The sequence below is a fragment of the Mastigoproctus giganteus genome, chromosome 4 (genome assembly GCF_048544385.1).
Source record: "Mastigoproctus giganteus isolate SK-2022 chromosome 4, ASM4854438v1, whole genome shotgun sequence".
In the NCBI taxonomy this organism is placed as follows: Eukaryota; Metazoa; Arthropoda; class Arachnida; order Uropygi; family Thelyphonidae; genus Mastigoproctus; species Mastigoproctus giganteus.
The window spans coordinates 15,695,805-15,714,239 of NC_143578.1; the positions used below are offsets into that span (position 1 = coordinate 15,695,805).

The 18,435-nt window shown below is 39.0% G+C and overlaps 1 protein-coding gene across 1 annotated transcript in view; it reads left to right on the top strand.

Annotated features, from left to right (window-relative positions):
* The window catches only part of COX6B (Cytochrome c oxidase subunit 6B), a 32,392-nt gene extending 30,421 nt beyond the window's left edge, over positions 1 to 1,971 (top strand). The window contains exon 4 of the mRNA XM_090371381.1: positions 1,518 to 1,971. Coding sequence (XP_090227507.1) covers positions 1,518 to 1,571 — 54 coding nt within the window. The 3' untranslated portion in view covers positions 1,572 to 1,971. The remainder of the gene's footprint in view (positions 1 to 1,517) is intronic.
* The last annotated feature ends 16,464 nt before the right edge of the window (positions 1,972 to 18,435 follow it).

Consider the following 18,435-nt stretch of genomic DNA (forward strand, 5'->3'; position numbering starts at 1 on the left):
AAGCAAACACTTAAATTTTTGGCTGAACACTGTAAATCAGAACAAAACTCAATTTTATTGAAAGTTTATTCTATTTTTATAAACAAACCTCAAAACAAGCAAAAAACAAAAACTTACTAAGCTATAAACAAAAATGAATCTTTGACGTTAATAGCAGTTCATTTCGCGTGTCTTTACTTTTATGCACTCATATACCGACTACATATGGAGTGCTGGGTGCTGTGCCATGACACTTATATGCTTCAGTGCAGTGAACATGTTAAAATATTTTAACTGATGGTAAATACCATTAGACTGAGACAGTTGCATCACTGGGACCAGTACAGACAAAAAAGCTTGATTCAGTGGATGCTGTCCATTATTTCTGAAGTTCATTAAATCAAATGTGCACTGCATAAATGATACCTGTACTCTGCACATCTCATTGGGTATATTATAGATCGAATGTTAAAACACAAAACCAAATGTTACTTTAGATTTATCGAGACATTTGTGTCCAGTTGAGGTGAGCAGTTTGCAAAGTGTTCAGTTTATGAATAGGATTTTTACAGTGCATTTTCTCATATTGCCTATGTGCATGCAATTGGTACATGCTTCTTTTATAATTCTTAATTTTGAAAGTTTTGACTGAATGCTTCATGTTAATAATTAATATTAATAATTCATAATTATATTCTTTTTTTCTCTTTGGCTGGTGCAGCATAAGCCATAGGCTTTCTTGCATCATGCAGCAATTACTAATACTAATACTACAATATGGTCCAGAATAAATTAGTCGAAAATAGCTTAATTTTATCATGTGTTGAAGGCGAGAGTCTAGGTTCAAGGCACATTCTAGTCTTTTTTTTTTTTTTTTTTCAAGATTTGAAAACATATTTCAAGTGGCTTCCACTGGTGCAGCATCACATCTTTCTCACATCTTTCATCATCTTTCTCCTTGGCATCCTTCAGAACTTAGGAGGATGTAGCAATGTTAGAGCATGAGTAATTCGGATATGAATAGTCAGTTTCTTTCAAAGCAAAACAGCTCCCGAAGGTTTCTATAATCTATAGGATCAGCTTCACACTATCATATTGAAACCATTACTTTTCAAACTTGAGTTTTTCGGAATGATAATTGTTTTTGTTCAATTGCAGCGTGATTGTGAACTAATTTGTCTGGTTAGTGTTGTGATTATGCTTCACGTTTTTTTTTTGTCCAGAACTTACTGATATGTGTGCTGACACCTTTTGAGCTGCCTCTGTTTGAAGAAATGGATTTTTATTACAAGAAAAAATTCATTGAACTGATATCAAAATTTACAGCTTAACTAAATCATTGCTTTATTACACTACTTTTCCTTATTTGTACGAGATTCTCAGTTGTATTTTCCATAGCTAACCAAAACATTTGTTGTCGAATATGACTTCAGATCTCTTTTAGTATTAATTCTGTATTATACAAATAGAGTTACATTTTAAACTATTCTCTCCCAATAGATTTTCTAGCTGTAATGAATTTTTTCTTTATATTTCAGATCGAAAAATGGGATGAGCAAGTAGCAGAAAACAGATTTCCTGCAAGAATTTAACTGAGATTTAATTATTTGTATAGCTGAAGAAAATTATTATAATAATGGATGGATGTAGAATTGCTTTAAATGTATGTTAATCTAGAATAATAAATACAGTCAATAAAAAAAAAAATTACACTATGTTGTCGCTTGTCTGTATCAGATAACAGAAATGTAAAAGGCAGTTAATGTTTTTGTTTTTACTTTGCGGATTTGCTAAATATATAGTGCTTCTTGGAATACTATCCAATATGTATTAATAAATTCTTGCAGTCAGATATGTAAAAAAAGGCCATGAATGACTGAAGGGATTTGCATGTCTTGGCACACAAACTGATGCCTGCTCTTAACTGTAGTATCCCATAGTGTATACATATTTTTATCAGGATTGTTAAAAATAAAGTTTTTAGGCACTGCATGCTTTTCAGTCCGTATTTTCTTTTAATTACTGTTTTTACCCATCAAAATGTTTGGAGAACGATTGATTACTGCTGCTTAAATTCCAAGGGTTTCTGTTAAACTGTATAAGGGATTTTATGCCACTGAAATGCCCTCATGGGTAGCACAGTTGGTAGGATCGCCATCCTCCCCACACTGGGTGGAAAAGACCTCAGTTCAAATCCCATCGATGATAGGAATTTTTATGGACCCTTTCCACAACATGGCCGTGTTAGTTGGTCTCAGTTGAAAGTAGCAGTTTTTTCTCCCAGAAAGTTGGGTTTTTCGTCCAGCAAACAGAAAATCACCCTCCAAACACATGCAATTTACAGACAATATACATGGAGCAATAGGCCTTAGTCACTGATGCTCCTAAAACACTACTACAACAGCCACTGAAATTCAGTCACTTGCCCTATGAAAGCATCTAAATTTTTGAGATTACATAGTTGAGAAGCATGGGTAAATGTTATTTCTGTCAGCCATTTTTAGACATTTGGAGGCCTATACTTATCAAGAAAATAAAAACTACTTTAGATCACAATTTTCATAAATCACTAATATTCTAAATGATATAAACAGAACTTGTTTTTCTTACATATTTAGGTAATACATATTGAAAAATTTTCTGTTTTGTTTTTTAAGCAGCATACCATTTGCATATAATTACAAAAGTTGGTCCAAAAAATTTTGATAACAAAAGCAAATATAAAATACAGAAAGTAACACTCCCATTTATCATGTGTGGTTGACATTACTCCACTTGTCCTTAAAATATTCTGGTTCTGTCAACAGGCTCTCACATCAGCTTGAGACCATTGACTGAAGTGAGATGTGTGGGACCAATAACTATCTGATGGTTGCACAGTGGCTCATAAGATGAAGCTACCTCCCAGCAACATATCATCACTATCTTGGTGTAGAGATTGGAAGCATTGGACATACTAAGCCTGATATACCTGACATTTCTGGAATGTAATGTAAGTGCAAATGTGTCCCCAATTCACAAAGGCGGATCGAAGTGTGACACGAGTAATTACAGACCAGTTAGTTTAACCTCTGTTCTGGCTAAAATAATGGAGTCACTGGTTAAAGATGCATTGCAAGATCATCTAGACAACACTGCAGCAATAATTCAGACACAGCATGGGTTTGTTAAGTGAAAGACTTGTCTGACAAATTTGATCGGTTATTATTATGTGGTTACAATGGAACAGGACGCAAAAAATAATTTTGATATCATATACTTGGATTTCAGGAAAGCTTTTGACACTGTTGCACATGGAAAACTACTGTACAAATTGGAGCAGAATGGTATTAAGGGTAAGTTGCTACAATGGATAAAAGGATGGTTGAGTGGGAAAAGAGAGGGTGGTAATCAATGGGTGCTGCTCTTCGTGGACTAATGTTATTAGTGGAGTCCCACAGGGTTCGGTGTTGGGTCCACTGTTGTTTTGTATATTTATCAATGATATTGAAGAAGGTATATCAGGCTTTGTATCGAAGTTTGCTTATGATACAAAGGTTGGCAGGGTTGTTAATGACAGTAATGGCAGTGTGTTACTGCAACATGATCTAGAAAATTTGGGAAGATGGGCCGAGAAGTGGCAACTGAAGTTTAACATTGAAAAATGCAAAGTACTGCATATGGGTAGAAGTAACCCCGGAGAAACGTACCAACTGTGTGGTACTACACTTAAGGTGGTAGAAAATGAAAAAGACCTGGGAGTAATTGTGCAGTCATATAGGATGTTTTCTGAGCAATGCAGACAAGCTGCTAGTGTACGTCATGGGGTGTTGTCAATGATATACAGGAATTTTGTTAGCAGGGAAAAGGAGGTGAATTTCCCTCTGTATAAGGCAATGGTCAGGCCACGCCTTGAGTACTGCGTGCAGGTCTGGAGGCCTCATTTTAGGAAGGATGTAGATTTACTTGAGCGTGTACAAAGAAGGGCAACAAGGTTGGTGAGGGGAATGAAGGGATCCTCTTACCAGGAGAGGCTTAAGTTCTGCAAATTGCAGCAGCTGGAGACTAGGCACCCCTGCAAGGTGATCTGATTGAGGTGTATAAGGCCTTGAATGGGTTGAGCATGCTGAATTCTGATGGGATTCTTCCACTTGTTCAGATTACGAACCTAAGGTGGCATAAATTAAAATTGAGGAAGGGCAGATGTAGAATAGATGTGCGGAAATTTCCCTTTAGCCAGCGGGTGGTTAATTGCTGGAACAAACTTCCATCTGTCGTGGAAGTTGATAAGTTAAATAAATTTAAGGAGGAACTGGACAAATATTTAGAGGGGATTGTTTTGTAATTTTTTTTTTTTTTTTTTTTTTTAGGCTGATGCTGCATAAGCTCATACGCTTGCTTTCTTGCATCACATGCCACTACTACTACTACATTCCAGAAATGTCAGAACATAATATAGGGTGATGAATCATGCAGCACAGTCCAAGCACCAGATAGAGGCACTTGGATGTAGCATATGCCCAAAAAAATGGTTTCATCAAGGTTCTATTGTACCAATAATGAAGCAATAATGGTGGTAGGGCAGGCATGTTTTACGTGGTTTGGACTTGGCTGGTTATCATCAGTGAATCCATAATGTAGCTGTCCATTGTAAGATTAAATAATTTTGCCTTATTTGTATTGTGGCATTTCTATGGAAGGAATCATGTTTGTATCAGCACATGACTGACTTGTATATGTTGTACTGTTTTCCCTCAGATTGATGAACTTGGAATGCCAGTTTTCTTTTAACAAGACTGGCCTGCTGCATTTTAATAAATATGTTCAAACAACCTTAAGCGTATTGGACGAGGTGGATCGATTTTTCTCCCTGATTGATTCCTCTGCACTTTTTAATTTATCCCCTCCCCAAAAATTTGTTTCTTCTGTAAAAGGCCGTGATTTACAGTGCCTAAAGGAAAGAATCACTGAAATTGTTGTGACTGTTATAGCAGACATGCTGGGCCTATTATGGACAGAAGTTGAATATGGTATAGATATTTTTCTGAGTAAGGAATGGTATGCATATCGAAATTTACTAAACCAAAAAAAAAAAAAATGGACTTGACATTTTGGTTTATTAAATAATTAATCTACAGTACTCTTATTATCAACGGCCTCCGTAGCCGAGTGGGCAGGAGCGGGAGTGCAGTAGCCCACGCTCTTTGAGTAGACCGGGGTTCAAGCCCCTGACTGCTGAATACGGTTGATCTGCCAACCCGCACTGGACCAGCATGGCATATTATGGTCCATTTCCCTCAGCATGAATTGTTGAGGAGGCTTCCATCCTGCAGTGGGTTGATGGCTGCACTTTACTTTTTTTTTACTCTTATTATCTGTAATGTGTGGTGCAACCCAAATGTTAGTTCATCTTCACCATAATATGGATTCATTGGGTATCGGCCTACTTAATTGCCACCCCACGAGAGGATCTAATCTCTTGGATCTGATGTTCTCTTCAGCACCATGCGACCTCGAAGACAGTCCTCAAAACCTATTTCAATCCGATCACGAACCCATTGCCATACTCCTGCACTTAGCGGCACCTAACTTTGATATCCAAGGCCCAAAAAAGAAAAAAGACATCACAGCACCCAAATTCATTGATCCATCACGATGTCTCAAAGCTGCATCCTCGATACCTTGGGAGGCTCTCAATAATTGTGATCTCGAGCTAGCTGTGGACCTCATGACCAGATGGATTCGAACCATTGCAAGTTATGGTGCTACAAAGACTGTCTGCATCACTCCCCGTTCAAGAGCTTGGTGGACACCAGCACTGAACAGCTTTCAACAAAAACAAAATCTGCATAAGAGCTGGAAAGAATCAGGCGCTATACAAGATCGTATTGCCTTCTCCAGAGCCCGGGCAGTTTTCAACCGTCAGAAAATATTTGCAATTAAAAAGCATTTAAATTCAACCCTACGAAAAGGCAAATCGTTTTATGACTCTCAGCACACAGGATTACCTAAAGCACTGGACCTTGAACTGTGGATGGACCACATTGCACGGTTCTCAAACACTGGCCCCGATGCACCTAGGCAACTTACCCATCAACAACGTCCCTACTGATATGCTCGCCACTGTTCGCATCACCAGGAAGCAGCTTATAACTGCTATAAATGGATTGCCACCCACTGCAACTGCAGGCCCCGATCTTGTGCCACAATTCATGATTAAATGTCTTAGCTCGTTTATAATCGGTCCTCTACTATCAATTTTTAACCGTGTCTTAACGCAGCAATACTTTCCCCCTCTCTGGAACAGATATACTGTGAGGCCACACCCTAAATGCCAATCTGCAACCCTAATTAATGAGAAGACATTACTTTCCACCATCATCAATCAAATCATGCCTCACAAACCCCCACAGATTCACTATGGCATTCCAGGTAGATCCACAGTCACCAATTTAACATCGATAACCAACACCATTCTCAGTGCACTAGAAGCTAAAGCAGAGCTTTCTGTCACCTACATCAACCTGAAAGCTGCTTTCGACTCCATCAGTATCCCCTCACTTGTTCACCTCCTAGAACACTACTTCTACATAAAAGGTGACATGTTGTGGTTTATCACAGCCCTGCTCTCTGACAGAACCATTCTTCTTAAAGCGGATCAACACACAATCCGGAGAAAGATCACTGCGGGAGTTCCCCAAGGCGGAGTTCTCTCTGGAGCATTATTCACCGCAGTTATTATTCCGTTTGTGCAACAGAGAGAAGACATACTCTGCTATGCCGATGATATTAAAATATATACTCAGATTAACCCTGGCGAACATCTCTCAAACATCAATAAAAAGATCTGTGAAAAGTTACACGACTTAGGATCCTATCTCCATCAATTTGGCCTCCTCATTAACCCTGCCAAATCAGCCCAAATTGTCTTTTCTCTGAAGCGCCAACCCACTGAAATCCAAGCTTCTCTAGACGGCATTCCCTTCCCAGTGGTCAAGATGCATACAGACTTGGGAGTCGTCTTCAACTATAAACTGAGCTTCAACCCCCACGTTGACAAGCTCATAGCAAAATTCTGTCAAATGCACTGGACCACAAAACAACAACTGCTCCACGTTAGGGATCTGGATGTGACTCGTCGGTACATATACACCTCAGTATACTCCGTCATACTGTATGCCTCGGAAATTTGGGGGTCCGCGGCCCCTACCAACATCAAGCGCGTGTACTCCGCCGAATACTGGCTCCTTCATTGGATCACGCAAAAACATCGTCGTCCACCCCAGCAAAGGACAACTGCAATGACGACGTCACTTCACTTTGCTCGACTTCCAGATCTTGTATTTGAAAAACGCCTTGTTCTCACTGTCAAGATGACAACCGGAATGGTCTCGGAGCCAAGCATCTGGGAACTGTGTGGCTGGAGGATCCCTCTACCCGGACTGAGGTCAGCTCCCACGCTCACAGCTCACTATAACAGACTATCACTCAGTGACCGCTTTCTCCCCAGGGAGATGCTCCCCACAATCCTTTCAATTGACGGCGACCTCTGTAGGTTTGTGAAGGATCGGAGGTACCGAAGAGAGATCCTTAAGAGCCTGACCTTGGCCAGGCAAAGTGCACATTGATAAGCGCAGCATAATGCCCAATATATTGTAAATAATGTTCAAAGCACGATGTCTTTATGAATATGTTGTAAATAAAGTCAAGAATATCTCTATGAAGATAAATATTAATATAACATAATGTAAATCTGAATATCTATTATTTCATTGTAAATACTGTGAAAAGCATAATATCCTGTAAATAATCTGACACTGATTCTATTTTATTGTTGGCTCTGGGGGATGAGCCCGAACTTCGATGTGGGCCCCGTTTCCCCAAGGCTATTATTGTCCACCATCCAATGTAAAACCCCTGGCATTGCTGCTGTGAAGGGTCTATTGTATATACCACGTTTGTATACAATAAAGATTATATATATATATAAAATGTGATGGGCATAGAAAACTAAAGCTAGTCATGTGATTGACCACCAGGCAGCAAAAATCAAATTGGAAATGTGCCACAAGACAAGCCTCAGATGAACATATACTGACAACTGAGGTTCAATCAAAGAATCTCACAAGACAGTCTGTCATGTCAGCAGATATTCCTCCCCAATTTTGTTGTATATGAAAGAATGAATAAATAAATTTTCTGTTTATATGCCGGGACCACACGGTCAGAGGAGTTCACAAGATCAAAAGAATACAAGCAGCACCATATTTAGCAGTAACGGGGTTGAACTCCTGTCACTCAGAGCACATATACTATGTACCCTAGCACTTAACCACACTACAACCAGAATGGTTGTCAAAGATCCTGCCTCAGAAGAGAACAGCATAGTTCCTTCATCTAATAACAAGGGCAAGAAAAGGAAGCATGGGGAGGAAAGCAGAGATCCAAGTAATTAAAAATATTTAAATAGGGTAGTTTTGTCCTAGGTTCACAAAAATCCAAGTATTTAAACAGGAGTTCAGAAGAATCCTTCAAGTCCAAGTCAGTGAAAAAGTGCTGGTGTCCAGGTAACAGATCATGGTTGTTGATCAAATAGAAAGAATCAAAACTCCATAACAATTCAGAGACTGTCTATTCCAGAAAGAAAACGTTGAAAAATCATCAGTTATCAAAGTCAGCTGAAGTAGAAACAATGGTCAACAAGATCTGGAAGAAGGTTCAAGATATAATATACAGTGTTTTCAGGATTATGAGATGCAGTTCTAGAAGGAAGTCTTTATCTTCTGGTAAATACACTTTTAATGAAAGCCCAGAAAGTAGAAAAGATATCTTTATTCCGAATGAGATCATTTCTTGGACAGGAGAAAACTGAATCAAGAATTTATAATGGTAGATGTACATCTACGCTGAGTAATCACTGAATTATGACCACCTATCTAATAGTGTTGGACCACTGCTCACACAGATGACTGCTATTTGCGAAAGCATTGACTTCACTAGATGTCTGAAGACATCCATAGGAATCTGAAGCCATGTTGTCTGCAGGGCTTTCCACAATGTCTATTTTGACATTGTGGAACAATGTCTATTAAGAACTGCTGATAGACCTCACCAGGGAAGACCATACACAGCAGAGGTGCTAGTTCTTGCCAGCAAAGCATTAGCAGTAGCATTAGTAGAGGCATATGATGCAAGAAAGCATGCTTATACGGCATCAGCCAAAAAAAAAAAACCTTCCCATTTCGCCCACCCATTCGCTCCAAATATTTCTCTAATTCTGCCTTGAATTTATTTAAGCTGTCAACTTTTACAACAGACGGAAGTCTGTTCCAGCAATCAACCACATGATGGCTAAATGCAAATTTCTGCACATCTATTCTACAACTGTCTTTCCTCAATTTGAATTTATGTCCACTCAGGTGATTAATCTGGGCAAGAGGAAGAATCCCATCAGCATTGAGCTTGCTCAAACCATAAAAGGCCTTATACACCTCAATCGGATCACCTCGCAGGTGCCTAGTCACCAAACACTGTAATTTTCAAATCTTTCTTCATAAGAGCAACCCTTTATTCCATTCACTACTCTTGTTGCCTTTCTCTAAACTCGTTCCAGCTGCTGTTCATCCTTTCTAAAATGAGTTCTCCAGACCTTTATACAGTACTCATGGTGTGGCCTGACCATTGCCTTATACAAGAGTATAATCACCTCCTTATCCCTTCTAGAAAAATTCCTGTATATCATTGACAAGACACCATGAGCTACTCTTGCAGACTGTCTGCACTGCTCAGAAAACTTCATATCTAACTGCACAACTACTCCCAGGGCCTTTTCATTCTCTCACACCTTGAACGTAGTACCACACATTTGATGTTACTCTGAGGTTACTGCTACCCATATGCAGAACCTTCCATTTGTCAATGTTAAACTTCAGTTACCACCTCTCAGCCCATCTGCTCAATGTTTCTAGATTCTCTTGCAGTAGCATTCTGTCATTAACAACCCTGCCAACTTTCATATCATCTGCAAACTTGGACATTAAGTCTAATATACCATCATCAATATCATTAATAAATACGGACATTACTGACATACCATCCTGAATAAATACTGATATACCATCCATTAAGCCTGATATACCATCATCAATATCATTAATAAATACAGAAAACAACAATGGACCCAACACTGAACCCTGGGGGACTCCGCTAATAACATTAGTCCACAAAGAGCAGTGTCCATTGATTAACACTCTGTCTTCTCCCACTCAACCATCCCTTATCCATAGCAGCATTTTACCCTTAATGCCATACTGCTCCAATTTGAACAGTAGTCTTCCATGTGCAACAGTATCAAAAGCTTTCCCGAGATCCAAGTATATGATATCAAACTTATTTTTTGCATCTAGTTCCTTTGTGACTACATCATAGTATCCAATCAAATTGGTCAGAGAAGACATCCACTTAACAAATCCATGCCATGTCCAAACTATAACTGAAGTGTTGTCTAGATGATCCTACAGTGAGTCTTTAACAAGTACCTCCATTAATTTTGCCAGAACAGAACTAACAGGTCTGTAATTTTTATGTCGCCCTTTCATCCTCCTTTGGGAATTGGGGTCACATTTGCAATCTACAATCCATGGGTACCTCCCTTGAGTCCAAGGAAGCTCTCATAATTATGGCTAAGGGTTTGCTTACTTCCTTTGCCACCTTTAATATAACTGGATAGATCCCATCCACCCCAGGTAACTTTTTTATGTTTATCTTCAACAATTTTGCCTCCACTTTGCTCGCAGTTATTAAAAAATCATTTAACTCACTGCCATAGTTTAATACACCTCTGGCATTCCCCTCCCTGAATGTGTAAATGTAGATGCAAAATACTCATTCAGTTTGATAGCTACCCAAGCAGGATATCAACTGGACCAATCTGAGTAATCTGCCTTTGCCTGCCTCACCTCCTTTGTGACTTGATTACAGACCAGCTTATATCTTCCATAGGCTTTTGTGTCACCTATTGATTTATATGTATCCCATGCATTTTTTTTCTCTGCCACACGTCTCATTAGCAGAGGCTCAAGATGCAAGAAAGCAAGCTTATGCAGCATCAGCCAAAAAAAAAAAAAAAAAAAACACGATTTCACCCCTCCATTCCAAATACCTGTCCAACTCAACCTTAAATTTATTTAGGCTATCAACTTTCACAACAAAATATGGAAGTCTGTTCCACCAATCAACTACCCGCTGGCTAAAGGCAAACTTCCACACATCTATCCTACAACTGTGTTTCCTCAATTTGAATTTATGCCCTCTCAGGTGATTATTCTGAGCAAGAGGAAGAATTCCATCAGCATTGAGCATGCCCAAACAATTCAAGGCTTTATACACCTCAATCAGATCGCCTCACAGGTGCCGTCTCCAAACACTGTAATCTGCAAAACTTAAGCCTTTCTTCATAAGAGCAACCCTTTGTTCCATTCACTAATCTTGTTGCACTTCTTGTACTCGTTCCAACAACTCTACATCCTTCTTAAAATGAGGCCTCCAGACCTGTATACAGTGCTCAAGGTGTGGCCTACGATCCAAGAATATGATAGGTGATTATCCCCTTATACAAAGGGATAATCACCTCCTTATCCCTGCTAGAAAAATTCCTGTATATCATTGACAAGACACCGTGAGCTACTCTTGCAGACCGTCTGCACTGCTCAGAAAACTTCATATCTGCTTGCACAATTACCCCCAGGTCCTTTTCATTCTCTGCCACTGTCAGTGTAGTACCACACAGTCGATACGTTACTCTGGGGTTACTGCTTCCCATATGTAGTACTTCACATTTGTCAATGTTAAACTTCATTTGCCATCTCTCAGCCCATCTGCTCAACTTTTCTAGATACTGTTGCAGCAGCATGCTGTCATTAACAACTCCGCCAACTTTCGTATCGTCTGCAAACTTGGACATTAAGCCTGATATACCATCATCAATATCATTTATAAATACAGAAAATAACAATGGACTGAACACGTAACCCTGAGGGACTCCACTAATAACATTAGTCCATGAAGAGCAGTGTCCATTGATTACCATTCTGTGTCTTCTCCCACTCAACCATCCCTTTATCCATAGCAGCAATTTGCTTCCAATGCTGCACTGCTCCAATTTGTGCAGCAGTCTTCCATGTGCAACAGTATCAAAAGCCTTTCTAAGATGCAAACATATGATATCAAAATTATTCCATGCATCCAGTTGCTTTGTGACCACATCATTGTATCCAATGAAATTGGTCAGACAAGACTTCTAGATGATCCTGCAGTGCTTCTTTAACCAGTGACTCCATTAATTTCCCTGAAACAGAAGTTAAACTAACAGGTCTATAATTACATGTCACCCTTTGATCCTCCTTTGTGAATTGTAGTCACATTTGCACATCTCCAGTCCATGGGTACCTCCCCTGAGTCCAAGGAAGCTCTCATAATTATGGTTAAGGGTTTGCTTACTTCCTTTGCCACCTCCTTTAATATAACTGGATACATCCCATCAACCCCAGGTGCTTTCCTTATGTTTATCTTCATCAATTTCTCCTCCACTTTCCTCTCAGTTATTACAAAATCATCTAGCTCACTGCCAGAGTTTAGTTCACCTCCGGCATTCCCCTCCCTGAATAGCTCCTCATGTGTGAATGTAGATGCAAAATACTCATTTAGTTTGTTAGCCACCTGAGCAGGATCATCAACAGTTTAACCTTCGATATCCAGTAGACTGATCTGATTCATCCCCTTCCTTCTAGAGTTTACATAGGTAAAGAACTCTTTGCTGTTTTTCTTTGCATCCTTTGCCAAAGATTTCTCATAATCTCCCTTTGCTTGCCTAACCTCCTTTGTGACTTCGTTACACACCAGCTTATATCTATCATAGGATTCAGTGTCACCCATTAATTTATATGTATCCCATGCATTTTTCTTCTTGCCACATGTCTCATTAGTTCATCTGACATCCATTTAGGCCTAAACCTTGAACAATATTTCTTAGTTGGTATGTAAAGCCTAGTAGCTTTGAAGATTAATTCTTTGAATGCTTCCCATTTTGAATTTGCTTTTGGTAACATCATCAGTTTGTCCCACCGTATAGAATTTAAATACTGTCTCAGACCTCTGTAGTCGCCTTTACAAAAGCAAAAACCCTTCTCTTTACACTTGATGGTAATTACCTCTGAGTAAATCCCACTTCAGCACTCTGTGATCACTGGCACCTAGTGGTTCCTTTATCTGCAGATTCTTAATGCATGAAGAATCACTACTGATAATCAGATCAAAAGTATTACCCCCTCTAGTTGCTCTCGAACATGCTGATGTAGAAAACAATAAATCCACAAAAGCCTTGCTAGTGTGTAAGTGACCAACCCACAAATTCCAGTCCATATCTGGGAAATTAAGATCCCCCATTACAAGACATTCTGATTTACTAGCCCACTCTATTTCTCTGCACAACTGCTCATAAGATTCATTAGGCTATAATACACACCTACTCTCACTTTTCCTTTCCAAGTGCTAATGTCACACCAAACAGACTCAACATTGCATTGTCCTCCAACATCAATTAGATGCACTTCCTTAGATTTTATGTGTTTCTTAACTAACAGCATAACCCCTTCTCCCTTCCTGTCCTGTCCTGTCTATCCTTTCTGTACATTGTACTCCCCAAATTCCAATTCTGCACTGCTTATGTCTGTGTGACACCACGTCTCTGATATCTCAACAATATCTGCCTTTGATGTCTTGACTAGCACTTCAAGCTCATCGAATTTATTAACTATACTCCTAGCATTGGTGTACATGCAAGTATACGTGCACCTGTTTCTACTCTTAGTTACCCTAACACAGCCCATGTATTTATTTGTTCCACTATGACTCTCAGCAGTCCTGGTAATCTCCATTGCCTTGCTTTCCAGGCTGCTGCTCATTCTAATAGGAGTGCAAGAATCACTTTCACCTCTGCCAGTGGCTACTGTTAATCTTTTAGTCCTTGTATCCCCCCCAAGCTAGCAGTTTTCTGACCCACCTAACACTGCCACAATAGCATCAGCAAATATTCTTGCACCCTTTCTATTTAAGTGTATCCCATCCCTGTAGAAGCAGTCTCTCCTGTTAACAAGTGCAGACCAGGCTGAAAAAAATTCTACCACTTGAGCCTTGCACAATCTCTCCAGGGACGAATTGATAGACAAGGCTCTCATCATATACTTTCTCCTATCGTGTCTGGGCACAATTGCAGACAATTTCGCATTCAACCCTAACTCGTAACTTTTTTTCAACATTGACCTGTACTTGAGTAAATCTGCAGATCTCTTACTCTTAATATCATTAGTTCCAACGTGTACAACAATATCATCTTTTGTGCTCTTAAAAGATGAGATCTGCTCTACGTCGTCATCAACTTTTGCCCCTGGCAGACTTACCCTGGTCCTGTTCCACCTATCCTTCTTGCATAGTATATTCCCCATCTCCCTGACAATAGTCACCGACAATAAGTAGTTCCTTCGGGACCAGGGCATTCTTCCTTGGAGATTACCTCTGTGTTGCCTGATACACATGCATGAGCTCTGCCGTTGAACTGGGCAGCCGAGCACTTCATGGGCCCCTCATATTAATTCCTTCAAGGGCATTTACCCTACACCTCAAGCTCTCATAAACGCCCACCAGAACGCTGAGTTGGCGCCTAATTTCTTGAAACTCTAGACACCTAGCACACAAAGGCATCCTCCTTGGCTAGACCACGTCCTATTTTATTAAGGTCAGGAAACATTTCACATTTCGCACTTTTTTGAAACTGATGCATTGAAGAATCGCCCCCTTTGTTTGTCCCCTGAGTCACAGCAGTCTTGCTAGTTTGTGATCTTTGTTTCACCGCTCTAGTCTGGGTCATGATTTTCGTTTAAATACAATTTAATTAACAATGAAATTTAATAAGATTAATAATATTTTTGATTAATTGATAATACTATAATAAGCCAACAGATTCATAATTGAGTGCTTCATATTATGCTATCTAGTTTTACTTTATACCTTACGCTATCAGTTAGATATATATACGTTACGCTTTTTCTTATCAACTACAATATGGCGGCTAGTTCAACAATATTGGTGCCAACACCAGGAGTCGTAACTTCCAAAAATTGCTAGTTAAATTCAAAATAAGAAGCTAACAAACACTACTAAACCTATTTAATATCTCTGTAAAACACAATGTAGTATGTTAATTAATGAAGAATACAGTATAAATTAAAAATACTTATCCCTTTACAGCAGCCAAAAATCCACCAACTGTTATCTTCCGCGACTAGAGTGGCCTCTGACTATCTGTTCTTTATACTGTTTTTGCAACAGAAAGAATTCAACTGCAAAGATAATGCAATGGTCTTAATTCTCACAACAGAACAAACTTGCCTTTGCAATGAGTTGCCCTGGCATTGCACTGCTTTCAAACAGATGGTCTCTCAAAAAGGTTAATTGGCCATTTACTTAAAAAATGAGACTGCTATGACAGCCAGTTTCAGGACTAAGTGGTCCCTCACTAAATTGCAGGTGGTTTCATATACTGCATGTCATATATGAAACATGCAGTATACGAGATCAGTTTTCCAAGTTCAAATATAACTAAAGCTACATTAGAACTTTAAGAAAATAATGAAATTATCATTTATAGTTAGAATTAAAATAATACATGTATAATCATTATAAATATTTATAGATGTAAAGTCCAGTTGTTAGTGCTCACTATTTATTGAAATGTGTGCTCCTATGAAAATGCTGAACTAATAGGTACACCCTTCTAAAATCTGGGAAATTTTAAAATCCAGCCAAGATAATCCCTGAAGACTGCCAGATTTTACGGAGTTTATTGTATGTAAATGTGTTATATCTTATCTAGCATGGTTATCAAACATTAGTTCAACTCCACCAGTATAGTATTGTAGAGGAGAGACAAAGAAGGCGAGGTGGGGAGAGGTGCAAGCATTACCTTACTCCATGAAACTAGCCTCTAACAGAGTAAACTTTCCTGGCTTCCTCAGAACTTCACAGACGTTTAAGGCCTCAATGGCATTAGCAGACCCTTGCATCTCTGTGTCAGTGAATTCCATCTTTACTAAACAAATTTTTGATACTAACAAGGTAGGCTGAAAAAAAAGTTTCCTCATAAGCTTTGGAGAGGTCCCTCTAATCTAGAATTGACAAAGGTCTCATCATAAAATCTGTCCTGTTGTGTCTGGGTAGAATTTCAGACAATACTATTTTGACCTATTTTACAGCATTTTTTCAGCATGACCTTATGATACCAAAGTCCTCAGTATTTTTCACCCGTCATTAATTCCCACATGGGTAACCACAGTCCCTTTAGTTTCTCAAAGAAATGAAAATTTGTTAGCAATATCAATAATATGCATATGGGAGACAAACACTCTGGTTCAATTTAATCTATATTTATTAAGTAAAAATGTTTTTGGTTTCCATAACTAAATTCCCCGCTTAAGGCTTTCTTGCTTGAACTAGAGCAATCAGCACCTGATGATCCATTCCTAGAGCCATATCTACTGAGTTTTTCAGACACTAAATCTTATCCAATAGTATGCAAAGATTTGGTTTAAGATACTGATGAAATCCTTACACATACAAATATGTATCACCGTTAGAGACAGCTTCACATATTGAATCCTCCTTGAATCATGCTATACCATTTCTAGTGGAAATCATATTCACTATTAGATAAATTTAACTTAATTACAGAAATACATAATTGTATTCCATTTACCACTAAAGTTAATATCCATGAGAAAAATTCCAGACAGGTCAAATTCTTTGCTGAAAATTTCTAATTATTTGTTTATCGTGCTTCTCTTAGCTGCACTATCCTCATTATGGAAAGTCCAATTATACATACCTGAATCTGAAAATGTTCCATTTTTGGAGAGTTGATTGATTTCTAATGAAATCAATCAATTCTGCATGTGATATCAAGTGAGATGTTGATGTGGATAAACTGAGAGTCAATACCAGATGAAAGTTTCATTGTGATTCTTTCTTGTTAAAAGTCCACATATCACAGGCCTAGTTACTATATTCTGTTTCAATCTAAGTTGACACTACTAAAAAAAACAAAACTACAGGGTATCCTGTAGTTTTTTACTACAGGAGTATTATGTATTATGAGTACTACAAATGCACAGGTAATACATAATACCATAGTATTATGTATTAATATGCTCTGCCCCCATCCATAGCTTATCAGCATTTTTTTGCCAATATAACAAATATATAAATTTAAAGATGTGCATCAATACCTCTCTATACCTTTCTATACATTAAAAAAGTTTTCCTCCTAGTCATATTTATTCCATGGGAGAAGAGAGTAAGGCAATTACGTCACTACAAATGCAATTAATTATTGACAACTGCCTCCATAATGTTCACCAACCTCATGCACATGCTTTGCTGTCTAACATTTCATGTTCCACTAACATTTTTTTGTATATTAATGAATATTGTATATTTGTAAATAGTTTAGTCATTTGTAAATATTTTAAATATTTGTATAGTTTGTAAATATTTTAGTCCTGCTCTTTCGGATGCAACAATATTCCTCATGCATTATGGGAACCTGAAGCAAAAGGCCTTTTCCTAAGTGACCTATGTGAACGCAGGAAAAGGCCTTTTGTTTATTCAATCTTGAAAATGCCGCGCACTACAAATGCACAGGTAAATAATTACATAGGTCATTTCCTGATTAGATATTGATCACAGGGACGTAGTGTTTTTTCGTCTGGCCACACCCGGGGTCTCCCCCAACTCAGTGTTTTTACTCTGTGTAGAATACAATACTCTGCATAAGGCCAGGGTGTGTGTTTTGTCAAGTATTAGTGTGGGTTGTCTTGTTCCTCTGGCCACTTAGCCTGGGGAGGCTGTGGAGAGCCACTAACAACCCCAGTTTCTGTCACCACCACAGGGAGGTGGACCAGGACACATTAGGAGAGAAGAAAGCTTTGGCAGGGTGAACCCTGGGGCATCCAAGGAGAGCCAAAAAAATAAAAAATTTTTTTATTGTAAAGGAGATAATGGGGAGAGAGGGCAGTGTTGAGGCACTCACTTGATTTAAAAGGGAGGGACTGTAAGGGAAACCCTGGTACAGGAAGATGCCCATTCTGGTCCAGAGGGTGGGAGGAGTTGAAATTGGGTGGTGGGGTGAGCCACAAAACAAAAGGGGGAAGGAGACTCAACCACCCTAGGTAGCAGGAATAAAAGACCATAGGGAAAGAGATTCTTATGGTGGAGCCTGCTTTTTGCAGCTCTGTCCCACACTGGCCTGGGGGTTACCCTAATGGCCAGTGTCAGCATCCCACACCATGCCAGCTAGGAAAAGCTACAGCATGGTGTCAGCTTGGATAACCATGAGGCCCCCGCATAGTCATCAATCTATTCGGTGAA